The sequence below is a fragment of the Haplochromis burtoni genome, unplaced genomic scaffold (assembly GCF_018398535.1).
Source record: "Haplochromis burtoni strain Fernald_Lab_line unplaced genomic scaffold, NCSU_Asbu1 Contig_76, whole genome shotgun sequence".
Classification (NCBI taxonomy): Eukaryota; Metazoa; Chordata; class Actinopteri; order Cichliformes; family Cichlidae; genus Haplochromis; species Haplochromis burtoni.
The window spans coordinates 1,733,250-1,750,098 of NW_024582437.1; the positions used below are offsets into that span (position 1 = coordinate 1,733,250).

At 43.5% G+C, this 16,849-nt stretch overlaps 1 protein-coding gene across 2 annotated transcripts in view; it reads left to right on the top strand.

The window, feature by feature from the left end:
* zfpm2a (zinc finger protein, FOG family member 2a) overlaps positions 1-16,849 on the top strand; it is a 120,060-nt gene that overhangs the window by 24,664 nt on the left and 78,547 nt on the right. For both annotated transcript variants that reach the window (XM_005924246.2, XM_005924247.2), the window contains exons 2-3: positions 6,488-6,646; positions 13,744-13,845. In XM_005924246.2, the coding sequence (XP_005924308.1) occupies positions 6,488-6,646; positions 13,744-13,845 (261 nt within the window). The remainder of the gene's footprint in view (positions 1-6,487; positions 6,647-13,743; positions 13,846-16,849) is intronic.

Sequence of the window (16,849 nt, forward strand, 5' to 3'; positions counted from 1 at the left end):
CCCCCCCCCATGCTTCATAGCACTGGAATGAAATTGACATCTTAGATATATCCATTTCATAGAAATTCCTTGATGAGAAAATATTGTTTTATCTACACTTTTTTGATACGGTAATCATTTTTCTTTTTCTGAAGGCGCCCCATTAAATTCTTTGAAACGATGCTCGACTGAAAGCTAATTGTTGCGGAGGCAGTTTTAGCATTTTAAAATATCGCTACAGTATTTTAGCCCCAACGGGCTTGCAGGCCACTGAATGTGATGAATATGATGCTTTCCACGTCAGACGAAGGCATCTTATTAAGCACTTAACAGACAGTCAAGTGCCCGGTGCCTCTGCAGAATGAAAACTCCCCGAGTCTCATCAGAGCTGCTCGACAAAAGTCTTTTTCTCGCCACTGTTAGCACCTTCCAACAGACTTTACTTAGTGGAGATAAAGTGAGCCAATATGAGGTGAGCGTGCTGTAGACAGAGCCTCCACTCGTCTGCAGACGAGCCAATGGCTGAAGATGGATGCCCCCACTTAACCATGATAGCTCCCTGGAGGAGCCTCACTCAATGGCTTCATTAAAAGTGAACGTTCTAGTGAAAAGCTCGCTTATAAACCAGTAATTAAGACCACACATATTTTACCTGCTTTGTTTCAGCTGTCACATGCAGTGTACAGGCACATGGTTAACTTTTATTTCCTTATAAGTAACAGAATGACACTAATAAATCACTCAGCCAGAGAGGGAAGCAAGTGTGTAACAGGAAGGACTTAAATCCAGCACACTGGCCACTTTAACAGCATTTTAATCCCTTCGTTGCACCTACAAAGCAAATGTTACCCTGCAAAAAGAGGCATTAACTAAGCCCATATTACTTGGAAGACAAGCTCAGTGACTTTTATGGACCAAACGTTGTACCAGTGTCCACTTGGACATGTGCGCGTCCCTCTGTAAGCTCTAGAGAGGCAAGTAAAGTCAGTAGAGTGTAGCAGGACCCAGCTAACTCCACAGAGAAACTGGCTGGCATCTGCTGAAGCCCTCGGGCACGCTCAGAGGTGCCTCCAGCATTTTAATGGCATAGTCAAATGCCAGCATGTTTTCATGCCATTCCAATTCAAATTCATTGGATAAAGAAGTAAGAGCGTGTTATTCCTCTTCAACGGTCCAGACAGAAACACTGGGCGCAACAACACAGAACTTAGAAACTCCGCAAACATGCCGTGGATCCAAAGCTGTGTCTGATTGGAATAAGATACTCGACTGGAATTATGTTAACAGTATTTGAGAAAAAAAAATACACACACACCCCTTCTCTTTTATTGTTATTATTATTTATTAGATTTTTTATATGTGGATTTCACAGGATGTCATGAGAAATCTGTGGACGGAGATACTTTCCTAGCCAGCGGCTGTGCCTTCGTGTTGCTGCACGAAGCTTAAATGTACAGTAATGTAAACTCGGCGGGCCATCTAAACACATGATGTCATCAGATCACATTTAGATGCCTTGTCATCTTTTGCTGCAGACGAGTGTGTGTGCTCTTCCTCTGTGCGTGTGTCATACGAGGATGTGAATACATTCACCCCCCTCCACCCCCACTTTAGAACAAACCCAGCCTCCCTCCCTCCCCTTTTCACCACACAATATCCTTTTTTTTGTTGTTGTTTTTTTTTTGGTGCTGCGTTTTCGAGCAGTTTGTTGACTGTTGATTGTAAGTGCCCGAATTTAGGAAGGCAGCCATTTCTAATCACGAGAATTACACTGCTTAGCGACCGGAAAATCAAGTTAAACAATAGCATTGCTTATTCTTGGTCACAGACTGCGGCTCTGAGAACACATCAGTCTCCACTGAAGCTGTTCCACGCTCCTCCCAGCACACACACACACACACGCATTTACACACAAGCAGCCATTCACAGACAATATGCAAATGCTAATTTACTTTTTGACTTGTGTTACAGCATTAGCTCCACATTTAGTTTGATCACAGAGTGTACAACTTGGAGGAAAAAAAAGGAAGCGCTTTTTTTTTTTTGTAACATTTATGCAGTACAAAAAAAAAAGATGCTTGAAATGAAAAATTCCTTTGAGGGTTCCTGTAGCATATGAAGCTATTAAGAGCTGCGTAAATGGTATCTATTTCATTACAGTGATCAAGGATTAAATTAGTGGCTTGAGCCCTGTAACATATACACTAAGTCTCCTCCAAGGCTGAGGGAGCCCTCTGCTTCCCAAAGGTCATTAGAGCTGAGGAGAGAGGATGGCCCCCAGTCTCCCTTTGCCTCTCTCCACTACCTCCTCCTCCTTCTCTTTCTCGTTTCTCTCTCTCAACCTTCCCGACCTATCCTCCAAGATGAGACACAGTCGTGTTTTTATGTTTTCGCACACGGTTGTCGTTTCCTTTTTCTCCAGCTGTGGAGGGTTAGGATCACAGGAATCTAAACCTGCTTGGCAAAGTGTATTCCTGTATTTCCTCCCACGCAAAAGTTTGCATGTGTGTGTGCGTGTTCACCCGGAAGTGAGGAAGGCCCAGTATCAGTTTTGGCACAAAGGGCCAGTCACGAGGAGGAGCAGAGCTGGCAGAGGTTGAGCTGTGTGGCCCTGTTGGATTTTAGGGCTGCATTATGCATTCATGTTTAGTCTCAGGTGCTACGTTTTATCCCCAGGCCAGCTTGGACACATTTTCAATGGACTGTTTGGATGAAAAACTGTATAGGTGGGAGCAAAAATGATTTCCATGCTTATAGAGATCTGCCGCTTTGTTCTGTCAGATTCAATTACCTCACCTCTAATTAGGGAGCTATAGAGGAGGCTGGGTTTGTGATCCACACATCACACTGTGGAGCCTGCTGATAATGTGAGGTATCGCTATCACAGCCCGGCCACAAGCTCCCCACATTGCGGATGCTTGAAAAAGCATGCCATGAAATTAGCAGTCACTCATACAGTTTTGCACATACACACATATTTCTTCAGAGCTCCTCTTTTTCTTCGTCTTCCTTTTTTTTTTGAGTGTGAGCTTTGGAACAAGGTTGGCACATGTGTGTGTGTTTTTTCTTTCCTATTTTCTGTTTTAGTCCACTGAGGCACAGACTTGAGTACAGAGCATATTTTCCTGAAAGATATGCTCATTCCACCACCTCAGTCCGTACTCCTCTGTTCCCCTCTTCCTCTGTGACTCATTAATCCTCTGTCCATCATATGGTCTCAGAGTATCACCCCATTTTATAGACTCAGTGGGGGCATTACCATATCCCTCTTCGGAGCTCCACTCCGCATGGCCGATCCCTATCAGACAGAGGCCACGCCATGAACAAAAGAGCCACTGTGATCAAGCCTGCATTCAGCTACCAATGTCTCTATTAGCATTGGCTGCTCCTGCTGCATGACTGTTTGAACAGAGCTGAGATTTCTTTCGGTCTCTCTCGGCAGAAGAAGAGTCTTGATGAATGCGGATGATACAGTCGAGGCTGGAGGGTGCGCATGTGTCAGGGCGGATGTGAAGGGTGCTGGGATACCTGGACACTGACCCTGATTGAGAGGAAGTTGAGACAAAGTGCAGCCTCCTGAAAGATCCTGTTAAAAGTGAGCAGATAGCAGCGTTTGTGCTACGATTATCTCACGATCCAAGCCTTTTGTCTGCAAACTTGAAAGTGTGCTCTGAAAGGCTGCCACACTTCAGGTTACAGATAATTAGCGCAGGGCTTCAGCTGCTAATTATTTTAACGATCATTTTTAATGATAAACTAATTAACTGTTGAGTCGAGTGGTTCTCAACCTGTTAGGAAGCCTTCCTGTAACCCGTCGCCACGTGTCAAATATTTACAGAGGAACAAACCTGTGACTTCATATCTTTAAATGACATGTTTTGTCTTAAATGTGCAACTTAAAATGATATAAAACAGAGAAAGGAAGAAAATGGGGTGATATTTTCTGATTGATCACTCTTTAAAATTAAGCTGCTTCGCTAATTACGTCAACCGGTAGATGATTTTGTCGTTGGGTAAAGATCGCTTGTTACTATAAAGTTAACATGCATCTCTAGCAGGCTTAGATCAGCCGTAATGAGCGCACCACTTAAAGCCGGCTGTGTTGTTTTCTGCGGCAAAGTGAAGCGCAGACACTTTCTCCGCGGTGTCATTGGCCATCTGAACTCCAGAGGAGGCTCGATAAGAGGGCGAAGCAGCCGACATTCCTCTGGCCCAGTTCGTCAGCAGAGCCTATAGAAATGCACCAACAAGCGCGGGTCACACAGCGAATGTGACAGGATTTTAAACAGTACACAACTAAATATAGCAGGAACGCCACTATCAGAAAATGAGTTAGGAGTGTGCTGCTGGTCGTTTAGAAAGTCATTATTCTTATCATTGCTGTCTCTGAAATAATTTCAGGTCTCTCCATGCAATGAATACTGTATAATAAACTAAACACGTGAGAATGCGAGCAAACTTTGGTCAATCTGCGTGGTCCCAAAAGAAGTAGCCATCGGACCCCCTTTAATGTCTCAGGCTGGGTGTAATATTTCATTTTTCCATATTCAGCAAGGCCTCCAGTATCTCTATCAGTTTGAAAATGCTCCATTTAGTTACTATCTGTTGGAGTGGGGAAGTGAGATGCCCTTATTCTGAGTCTATTAAACCTCAATTCTATCTCATCTTATCTACCTAATCTTTGTGTTTTATTGACCATGAAGTTTATCTTTAATCTCCCTTTACCCTTATTATCACACAACACTGTAGGTCTATTTTCCGCGGTGCAATGGCGCTGCTGTATTTGCCAGCAACAGAGGAAGAATCGTTTAGTTGTACACACAGTTCTTATTCAGCTGTGTAATGGAATGTGTACACACTGTGTGTATAGAAATGTATTTCCCCGCTTTCTTTCACACTGTCTTCAATTGCCTTGGCAGGAGCTTTTACCGCCAGTCATACAATCTCCCCTTGATACGGCGATATTTATCTCTCAGTATCATCTTAAGTGATGGTAGACTCATCGAGTCACTTCACGCCTCACTTCACTCCTCAGCGAATCAGCAGAAGGCATCAGATAAGATCATAAAACTGTATCCTAATTTAAAAGCGGCACTCTGCCTCTGCAGTGTCTATTAGAGATCCGCGTGCTAATTCTTTTCATGTCCGGGGCTCCTGCAGATGTTGGCTTCTACAAAGGAGTAATTTATAAGACTAATGAAAAGAGCAAGCAGTTTGTGGACATCAGGGGGGTCTTTTATGAGACTCGTCGCAAGAAGAAAGAGAAACAGGAGAGGCACACCAGCCCCACTTTCTGAAGTGAAATTATTGCTTTATTAAAGCTGAGGGGGCTCGCTCCCGCTACAATAGAACAAACAGACTGAAAGGTGTGGAGAGGATGTAAGTGCGCTCTGTTTGAGCTCTAGGTGGATGCACGAGAGGCAGAAACAGAGACAGCATCCTCATCTAGCTGGCAGTGACAGCAGCACTTTCGACATGATTGTTCACTTTATACACGACTCGAGAAGGAGCAAGGAGTGTTTTTTGGGGGTTTTTCATGGGGCTTATGCAGGTTTTTCTCAGAGTGCATCATCTCAAATATTAAACTAAACTTAAACCAGAAGGGCTCCCCCAGTCTTTTTCGCTTTTGGTATGTCATGCGGGGACTTTGCGGGCATGTTTTGGCAGAAAAAGGAGAGAGGTGTGCGCGATGCGTATTATCTTAATAACATTCAAATGCCGGGTGAGATGTTTTCAGAACTAATACAATTCAGGTGGCAGTACAGTAATTCCATCAACACCCTTGATTGAAGCAAAATGGTAATATGCAAATACCAAAAGAGATGTACAGCTACAAGCAAAAAAAAAAAAACCTGAAATCATTTAGATTTAAAGAAATAATATTGCACAGAGGGGGGAAAAAAATTAATCACACGGAAAAGTGTCTCCTTTAAGATTGCACTGGTGTATTACCCGGAGGCATGGAATGTAAATGGAAAATCAACATTGTACCCTGTGATAAGGCTAACAAATTAATAAAAGTATTTTCTTTCCTCCTCCCATGCCGATGCCTGTGTGAAAAGTCTGGAAAGGAACTTTTTTTTCTTGCCCCCCTTCTCTCCTTCCCTCTCTCCATCTGTGTGAGGTTTTGTTTTGCAGGTAGCGGGATTAACATCAGCGCTCACCTTGGCTGCATGTCAGCTTGTTTTTCTGGAAAAAAAAGGTCTCAAGGGGATTTTTTTCAATAGGAATAATGGAAACACTGATGTGAAGCACGGTGGTAAAATAATAGTGTTTATTGGGGTGGCTTTATCTTTAGCCTGTACGAATCTCTGAACGTGTATGCATACGGCGCTTAGACCACGCAATGTTGCGCAGCGCTTTGAATTTGTATTATTGCAGCACCGGAAACAAGGAGAGACAAGATTTTGATTCTTGAAAGCCTGAAGGGTGTGATGAAATTGCTGAACATCTCCCTTGTGTGTCTGTGTGTGTGTCTGTGTGTACATATGTGTGCCTGTTCCCTCAGGTCCTCTGGAGGATGGCCTGGAGGAAGAGGAGGAGGAGTGCGTCTCCGAGGAGAATGAGCTCCTGGCCAAAGATGAGTTTTCGGTGGAGGAGAACTTCACCGCCGAGTTTGAGACTGAGAACATAAGCTGCGAAGACATGGAGTACTTCTGCAACAAAGGTGAGCGTCCCGCACTCGGCCAAAACGAAACTTCACAGGCGGGCTTCCTCATGCAGCGTTCAGCCATCTTTTCCTTTTTTTAAACGCCTAATATGGGACAATATGCTGTGCCCGCCCCAATGCTGAGCATCAAAAAGTAAGTTAAACTCCTGCCAATTGTGTCTAATAAAATTCCTCAACATGTTCAAATCAAACCTGGCAGAACTTGTGTCCGTCTGAGAATTTCTCCCGCATCACTGCCTGGAGTTGAGACTATCCATTTTTGATATTTGATCCCCAGCAATCCACCCAAGAGCAGTGGTTTGATCTGAGATGGAGATGGCACCAGCAACACTGGCGCTCCCTCTGTGATAGTGCTGTGAAGGTGTGCTACGGTGCACCAATGCACTGGAGAGCGTAGCGCTTCCCTTTGAGCCGGCGCTAAAGCTCTGTGAACACTCAGCAGCACCTGCTACTGCTCGGAGGTCCAGCACTATAAAGCGCCTCAGCGTCGCCAAATGCACCCGAGTCCTCTTTGAACTCCAATTCAATTAGACTGCTTCTTTGTGTGTTTGTTTCATTTCGGTCACACCGTGCCATCACAGGAGCTAATTTGTGGCCTGCTTCAGGTTACGGTGTGAAGATGACAGACCTGTCCCGCTTCCCCCCAACCACCGCAACCCAGCCCAGAACCTCCACCCCCAACCCCACCGCCGCCGCCTCTTCCTAGCCTCCGGTTGCGTGGCGTTCGCTACCCCAGGTGTCCCCGCTCTTACTGACGCTCGGATGCCGCAAATTTGACTTTTTAATGAAGAACCGATGCTTTGAATGTCTGCCTCCTTGCCCTCCTTTCAAAGGGAAATTTGTTTAGAATTATTTCTCCACACTTCTAAACTGATGTGCCTCGTGGGATTACATTATTGAAGGAAAAAAAATAAATCTTTCATGTTTCAGGTAGGCTATGCCCCGGTAATCGTATCAATAATGTTTTCCTTTTGTTCTCCGGGAAAAGTTGAACGGCGCAATTGTTCAGAAATTGCAATTACCAGAGACGCCTCGGCCGCTTCACCCTTTGTCTCCTCCGTAATGTGTCCCCACTCAAACTTCAAAGTGCGAGGCATATACTTCTAATAACCCAGCAGCTATGAAATAGATGGCGCGTATTGGTGGTTACAAGAAAAAAAAAAAGTAGTACAACTTCTGAAAATTTTCAAAGAACCTTGTCAGTGCCATTTGGTATTCCCTTTGTTTAAGGAGCCGGGGCTCAAATCTCCTTTCCCTGTTTATGAATAAAGACAACACAAAATACCAATCCATAATGTCAAATAGTACTTTCCCTGAGCACTTCTAATCTGTTCCTTGTCATGCACGAGCCTTACTAGTCCGATTTTTTTTGTATGACTTTGCTATCTCAGCTTACAGTAGCTAAGTCTCCCATTGCCTCATAAGACCCAAATGATGTACTATCCAAATTTCTTTTCTCCTAGTGCCAAGTTGTGTGCAATCATCAGGTGTAGCCACTTTCCCATGATCCCTTCCTCAATTAGATCTGTTTAAAACTAATGTCGGAGTGGCTTAAATTTACCCCACTTATGTGAAACTGCCTTGAATTAAACGGGACGCAATCCTGGCGGCATTAAATGGTTTAAGTGTGTTATTCCTCGACTATAGGAGGCAAAAGAGAGCCCCCCCTTGATTAACTAAACCCTCTCAAATGTGATGGCGTGCTGTAATTAGCCCTGTGCGGACTTGAACGTGGGTTTTAAAGCAGCCACTCATCCCATGGCCTTTATCTTCTGCTGCTTCCCGGAGAATAAGGTCTCCCGTGTAAGGTTCCTCCACTGAGCAGTGACTCTCTGGTCTTAGCTTAGCCTTGTATCTGTGTAGTCACTCTCTGAAATGGGCTTGTCAGGGGGACCTAAAACCTCCATTAAAAGTTTCAGTCTATAATAGGTATTAAAAAGCTGTAGGAACACAAAGAGGAGTACCAATTTTCATTAACATATGAAGCACTTATTAACTTTGATCAGAGTGCGGTGAAGTAGCAAAGCCGCTTAAAGGCGCAAAGGTCAAGAAGTTGAATGCCACCAAAGACTCAGCCATTTGCCTTACCCTTGCAGAAAAGGGACTCCCCAGATAAGTGCGTGGAGCACCTTGACGTCCCATCTTGGTCTGAGGCTCAGGAACCTCAAAATTAGGTGACGGTTGACTCCCTGACCTGTTTAGTTAATAGTGCTGTGGCTCTCACTGGGTTTTGGCCCTTTCATTGATTTAGCTTGTAAGGTGCTGTTGGCATCTCTCTCTCTCTCACACACGTGCACACACACACACACACACACACACACAAGGGCCTGTTAGCTTGACATTGGCAACAGAAATGACAAAAATGCTTTTAGGATCATCTTTTTTTTTCTTCTTCAGACAAACAGTAGAAATGATTAGTCCTGCATCAGTGCTTCCTAAGCCCTCTGACTTATGACCCATTTAAACACAGCATTGTCCTTTTGTTAGGCCTCACCAGTGGTCGCACATGTCCAGTTTAACAAAGGAAGGAGTGATTTTATTATTTTGTTTTTGGAGTCAAAAAAAGTTCAAACAGACAGAATCTATTAAAATAAAGGTAAATTTGTATATCAAGGTTTCACATCATCCCAGGTAATTACTCCAATCCAATGCCTCTATTAGACAGCTTCATTCAATACTCTGCAAGTTAATGTTTTATTTTGGATACACAATTCAGTGATCAAGAATTAAAATACAGTGCTTTATCACTGATGGGACTATCCAGCTGCACATGAAGTACTCAAGTTAGACCTATTTTGACCAGCTACACAATTTAATCCCTCGCATAATGCGTCATGATCGTCAGTAATGGGCAGCCCTGAATCGTGTGGATATACGGTTACAGGTATGAGCAGCCCCCTGTCAGTTCAGCTCAGAATAATGTCTCTGAAAATGAACAAGCTTGGTGGAATAGTAGCACCCCAGAGAGACTGAACACTGTTTTTAATATACATGGCATTTTAGAGGGGGTCTGCCTCCCTTTCAAGACTTCTATGAGGAAGGGGGAAAGGCACACATCTAAAGAAATAACCTTGGCTTTCCCTTGCTATTAAACAAGAATTTTTACCTCAAACAACCTCTCCTGCTCGGTCAATTTCACATTTATGGAGCTGTGCTTGTGAAGAACCCCACAGATGAACACGCTCGCTCCCACAGAAAAGATTTATACTCTATTGACACACCTGGCTCCATAATTGTGAGAAAGATACCTTTTTTTTATATACACTGAGTGGCATCTTTTTTTACTGAAATTGTGAAATTTCACCTTGCTGTTTCACCCCCTCTTTTATTGTTGGCTATCTGTGAAGTTCAGCACAGGGTGTTGCCACAAGCTGTTCCCTCTGAGCGTTCCAAGTGTTTGTCTGATGACAAATGACTTCCTTACTTAGCACTGACAGTAAATTTACATGTCATTTCACGTGTCTCATTTCCTCGACGTAAAACAGCTTTTCGTGAAGTTACATTACACGAGGGTTGTTTTTTTTTGGGGGGTTTTCAGTTCGTTTCTGAGGTTGTTGCGGGTGTCAAGATACATCAAGTTAAACGTGAAAATTTGCACTCTTTTGTGCCGTTCTCCTCGAATTACAGAAACAATGTGGGCAGAAATATTCTATCACAGCTGAAGTGAAAAGTGAAAGCAAAGGACTTAACACGGTAAATAATTAAAAAAAATACACCTTGAACTTTCAAATAACCTCTCGGTGAGTAATTTGACTTGCGGCAGCCACAGATGTACAGTAACAAGGAGAAAGTGGCACAATTAATTATTCTTTGTGCGACACAGAAGTAATCTGAATCTCCAGCAACACGGGAGGAAGATCTCCTTGGCTCTTTCACCACAGCTGCCAGTGCCCAGAATGGTAAATGTGGAATTTTAATGCACAGTTGATGCTGGAGAATATGGGGAAATGCTAATTTGTGGTGCGATAAGATGAATCGAGTCATCCCTTTAGCCCCATTTGACTCAGTGGAGGAAATTAATCATTAATGTTTGTTAAGTATGACAATCTAACTGGGCCAGATCTACATGCTCAGAGACTGAGGCAGAGCGAGATAAAGACCCAGGCTGCAGACAGGGAGGAAAACTGCCAGATTCTGTAATGATGGGAATTTATTGGCATTTAAAGAGACAGTGGCAAGGCATTTCACTAATAGCCTCCCTCCATTGGAGTGCTCTGCCTGCCACAAATTGCATGCAATTCAGACCTATTTTTCAGATAGCAGAGAAGTCTTACAGCTATGCTTGACTTTGGTGAAAAAGGTTGCTTCCTTGAATTGACTTTATCTGTATATGTGACGCAATCTGCATCAGCAGCCAAATATGCTATATCAACGATGCTGACGAGGGGGGGGGGCAGGCATAGCCCTCCTGATATTACATTTTGAAAATCATCGCCAAGCTCCAACACCAGGAAGCATGTGATGGGTTTAGAAATGCGACACTGGGTTAAAGTCATCGAGCCCGGGATTTGGTAACCTATAGAACTCTGCAATCCCATAGGAATACTTAAAAATACTTATACACCATCTTGCAGAAATTGTAACCTGTCTCAGGACTCAGTGGTCAGGATTAGAGTGCCCTGAGCTCCTTAAAGTCGCATGCGAGAGATTGACATTTTCAAGGGCTTCCTCGGCAGAGACAATGCTAAAAGGGAGGGAAAAAGCCAATATGACTTTGTTGCTACCTTGCTCGAGGAATTGTTTGTGTAAATCGCCTATAAGCTTATTGACCTGAATGTGTGGCACGCTGCATGTGACTGCGATTTGGCTAGAGAGCTGTCCTTTGATAGAGCAGCGATAGAGCTGATTTTAACAGCTCACTGGCTCCTCTCGCATGCCCGCCAACCCAGAACCCAGCAGGCCGCCTCGCCTCCCCAGCCCTCCCCGTCCCTTCTGTTCTCCTCAGCTTTCTCTCACTCAGCCTCAAGTATATCCATCTGAGCGTGCGGGGAAAGGAACCTAAGCCAGATGTAAATTATGATCTAGGCGATAATGTAGAGGATGATCATTGACAATCTGTCCCCTTTGATAAGACTGCAGAGGGGTTTCAATTCAAATGATGAAACAAAGCAGAGGCTCGATTACTCAGATTGGACCTCGGTGAATGAAATGGAGCACCTCAATCAATCCATTTCCATGTTGTTTTAAAATCCGGGGCGGGGGGGGGATCTCGACATTTCTCTGTATTCCAGGTTTTATCTCACTGACTGTACTGTAAGCAAAGGAGTGCTGCTCCAGCACTGCTTCCTCTGCTCGCCTTTTTTTTCTTCCTAGTGACATTTGTGCAGGAAACTTCATCAAAGCCCTGTGACATTGTTCCCTGTGAGGTTGCCTGGGCGATTGTGTTTAAAATGCACTGCAAACTGTGTTAGATAGAAGGCAGAAAATCCTTAATCACTGCTTAATTAAGGAATCATCTTGTAGCTTCATTTCCCGGGCTGTAATTAAACACTTCCAATACGTTTCGTTACAGGGCTTAACATGTTCGCCTGAGATCAAGGTAGTGCCTTTAATGTTATCTCACCAGCTTTTTTTTTTTTTCTTCAAACTGCGCTCCATTGGAAGGAACTGTTGATATACGCCTTTGTTATCCTCGTCATAATACGAGCCTGGTATGCTAAAGAGGTTCTCCTGGCCCAACAATAAATAGTGGGGGAATTTAGTTGAGTGGGCTCCGTGATAATATACTGGGAGAGAGGAGGAGCAGGGGGAAGAAATTGCCAGCCCAAGCAGACACTTGCATAAGCAAAAGTGGGTCATAATGACCTCATGTACTGTAAGTAGGACATTTCTGCAGACTTCCCTACAGTATCGCTTTTTTTTTCTTCGTGCACACATCTTCTATTTTAGTGGGAGATAGAAAGCTGACATCCTTTTGGCAATGTTTGCCGCTCTCTTTGAAGTGAGCCACGTCAAAAAAAAAGGGAAAAAAAGCTAAACAAGCACAGAGTATGTGCTTGATCTGGAGATTAACCCGACTGAGGATGGCCGGCGCTGGAGTGACGTAGTGTGTGTCCTGTGGCAGTTGTCACTTGAAGGTTGATAACTAAGACTCAGAAATGTGTTTTTTTGGGAACTGTGGGGGGCGAAGAACAGAGGCAGGTGTGGTTACAATATATTCATATTTAGGTTTGCTGCATAAGGTATAGGTTGTCCTGTCGTCATATATTTGTATTTAAATCTACATGCCCTCTCCTGCCCCTGTTTTTCCCTTGTGGTGGCGTGTAGTAAGCCACTGGAGCAATCCAGGCCTGTCCTTGACCATTCACTGTTGGGTTTAAAACATCAAAGGAATGAAAAAGATGGGGTGACAAAAGTGAGAGGAATGTACCTCCACAAACCATCAGCCCCAAGCAGGTTTGCTCTTACCTGCCCGAGTCTGAAGAGACACCAACCACTGCGTCAGCCACATTGGATTTATTTAGAGCACCACACTTGGGGCACCTACTAAGCTCTGATTTATGTGCCTATAAACTTTTGAGTACAAACTGTGCTTACCGTAGACATGCAAAAATAGATTTTCTTTTACAGTAAGTGCGTCTACAGTGAGAGCGTCTAGTCTTTTTCTTTTTTTTGTAAAACAAGGTCTTTAAGCACTTACATCCTGGAGAGAGATACCCAAATATCCCTTAGCATGGTCTGTGTGAGCCTTGGGACTGTAAATCAGCCCCTACATCCTATAACACACATTCTAGCTCCCTCCACAATAGATCAAACGGTAATAAATAGCCACCTCTCTCCCACACATTGCTTTCCTTCCTGTTCCATTGGGCTTCCTCCTGTTCCTGCAAGCACTCATGGGAACTCCTTTTTACATAAAAGTGTGCAGCTGCATGTGGTGAATGCACTTTTACAAAACCATACACGGAAACACACACGTCACATTGTGACACTTAACTGGTACAGGGAGAAGATGTTAAAAAACCAAAGTCTGCATAATGCAACGATTCATTAAATTACGTGTCCAAACATTAAATTTGGAGAGAGTGCTGTTCACTTTGGGTCTTGTGTGCATTGTGGGACTTAAAGTGCTTTTTTCCCTCTTTTACTTACAGGAGAGGAAGATGGCAATCGAGAGGCAGGAGAGTCGGAGATGGATGGGCAGGGGGAGAAGAGCAGGCACGCTGCCATGGGGCCAGAGGAATGGGATGGTCCAAGTAAGAAAAGCACGAGTATTACTTTACAAGACAGGCTTTCGGGGGTCATTTGATAAAGTTATTGTTGAGTAACTGAAAGGCATGCGGTGTAGTTCGAGGGAAGGTGATAAAGGGGATAAAATATTATTGTTTCTAAAAATGATTGCCTTGTATAGTAACTATATAGCTACACAATCGTGTCAGAAGTCTGCTGCTCGCTTGAAATGTACGTGAAGCCACCATTCGGTTAACAGTAAATTAAATTGTCGACAACTGCTTCCTTAAAGACATTTTTTTTAAAGAACTGAATAATGCAATGCAGACGCAGCTTTTGAAGAGTTTACAACACATTTTTTTTATCTTGTTTGCCCTTTTAGTAAAAGTAACTTCATCAAAATGATGGATAATACATTGAACAAGATAGTTGCACGGCAATTACTGCTCAGCAATAGCCTGCGCCCGCACTGCTGAACACACAAAATGTGATTCCTTTTAATGCATAAAATGACCTCAAGAATTTATTGCAGGTACATGCATTTTGGGGGGGGGAGAGAGAGAAAAGAAAGGGAGAGCGGGAGAAAAAAGTGGATTTGGGCAAGTTGTGCTTGCTAGCTCGAAGCCCCCCGGGGTGTGTATTTTATACTGACAGTGAATCAGTGTTATCGCACCTATCAGATAATGCATTTATCATTAAATTTCACATTTGCATTTAAATCTGGGGAAGGAAATGAGCATTGCTGGCTAAAGATAAGAGCGCCGGGACGACAGTAATAAACCATCACTGTGATCAGTCAGGAGACAGGGCTGAGGGGGTCAGCTCAGAACTATGGGGGCCATGACAAAAAGAAGGCATCACATGCAGAGGAAAAAAAAGGCCCCCTTTTTTGGCAAGAAATGCTGAGCTTAAAAATACTGCTTTGAAAAGGAGGGATGGATGTAGCATGACTGGATGTATGACTGACTGTAATTATGCTTTCCCCCTTCTACTTAGCCATCAGAATGAGAATTAGAGGCTCAGAAACACACTGCTGGACAGGCAGTGGGGAGGGAGAGGAGGGGGACTTGAAGTAAACTTTCTCTTTGCATACAGCGAGGACAGCTGAACTGCAGGGGAAGTGATGTGAGACATGATGCCCATTTCATGTTTTGCTAAACCGCAGCATGAGTGGTTCCAACTTATCAGAGGACTTGGACACTTGTGGCCCAATCTCTGCTGTATTGCTGCCGGAAAAATGACACTTAGCACCTGGCTGCACCCAACTTTAAGCAAACAAGCTTTTATATTGTAGCGTATTGTGTGCGCTTCGCAGCCGGGTCATCGGTTTATAATCATCTTGTTTTTGACATCTCTATGATACACCTACCAATTAATGAGCGACTAAGGCACCCGTGCCCCCCTCGTGTGTTTTCTCAATGGGCACTGTGGAGTAGACCGAAATTAATCTTGGCGCATAATAATGCCATTCACTCTTTCATCATGGCTGCCATGAAAGGTCATTTCCCTTTTTAATTTTTCCCATTGTGCTGGAAAAGTCAGATGGGCATGTTATAATTTGAATAAAGAGGGGGAATCAGACAATCAGATAGGGACATTCGAAATGACATGACTTCCTGTTGGAAGCGATTAAAAGCAAATTTATTTAGTTTGTAGACTGTCTCCCCTTTAATCTCTTTGTAAATGTTCAGATAGTTGAGCATTCAAAAGTTCTTTGTTATTCTTTGGCTTAAGTTTAAGCAGCTGTGATTATGATCACCAACAGATAATTTTTAATCACTGCGCGTGTGCATCTGAATAGGACGTGTAATGGCCATTACATAAAAAGAGAGTGAAGCCTTTTAATGAGGTGGGCTAACTCGGAACATGCCCACCTGCTTTGGTGATTCTATTGAAGCACCTCCATACCATTTCCCTTTTGCTGAGTAACAACAAAAGCCTTTACAATCTACATCCTGTAATTGAACTTTTTTCTTTCTTTTTTTTTGTCCCTGCATTTCATCTCCACTTTAGTAACTCATGTCAAGTGCTGTCCACGATTGGCCCCTGTTCTCTGATTGTCTTTCTGTCTGGAACAGCAGAGAAGCGTACTGAATGACTCACTATTAATCTGATAGCTGGCTCTTCTCTGTTGTTCAGAGTGCTGGGTCTCTGATGTGGAACACCCAGCGAGTTCCCTTTCTCTCCCCTCATCTCTACAAGTATGTCCTTAAGCAAATCTGCACACTGATCTTCTGTCTCGTGTTCATTTCTCGTCACGGGTGTTTCGCAATCAGCCGCTGATTTGCCAGATAGCGTGTCATGCTATTCTATTCATTTTCATGGACTGCCTGTGATAGGAATCTGACTCCGTCTCTCTCGATTCTCTCCCGCTTGCTCTCCTCTAGGCTAATTGGGAATGGTGTGTGTTAGCTAGCTAACTCTGCTAATGAACTTGTTCTCATCCTTATCTAAATGCCTTCTCATGTAAACCACACCCCGCTTTGGAAAGTGAAGAAAATCCAGGGTTCGTTAAGAGTGCTGTAATTGTGTTCGCTGCAGTTTCAGCTCAAGTGTCTAGTCTGTGTGTGCATTTGTTAGGTTACGCTGTGGACCTCTAAATTTAAGAATTAAAGCTAATATGTAGCTGAAGAAGCAGCACATACTCAGATACGGCACTGTGTTGTCCACTGCTAATAGGATGTGGTTTGCCTTCACAGCTTATTATGCTGCCCAAATGCAAATAAATACAGTGTGCACATGCAGTGTGATGTGTGTGCTAACAAGTTTCATTGTATTTTATTTCTGTAGTGATACAGTGGAAAGCATTTCCATTGATCACAATCTTTTTGCAGATTGAAGCATGATGAATGCCATCTTTTGAACTGATCGTGATTGATTTTAGCATCTACAGGTGGATATCCTCTGATTATAACACGTTGATTAGCGACAAAATTAGCAAGAGTTTCAGACTTGTGCATTTCCCCCCCCCCAAATAACTTTATTGTTTGCCATAGTTTTGCAAATTCTAGCATTGTGCCAAATGATGCA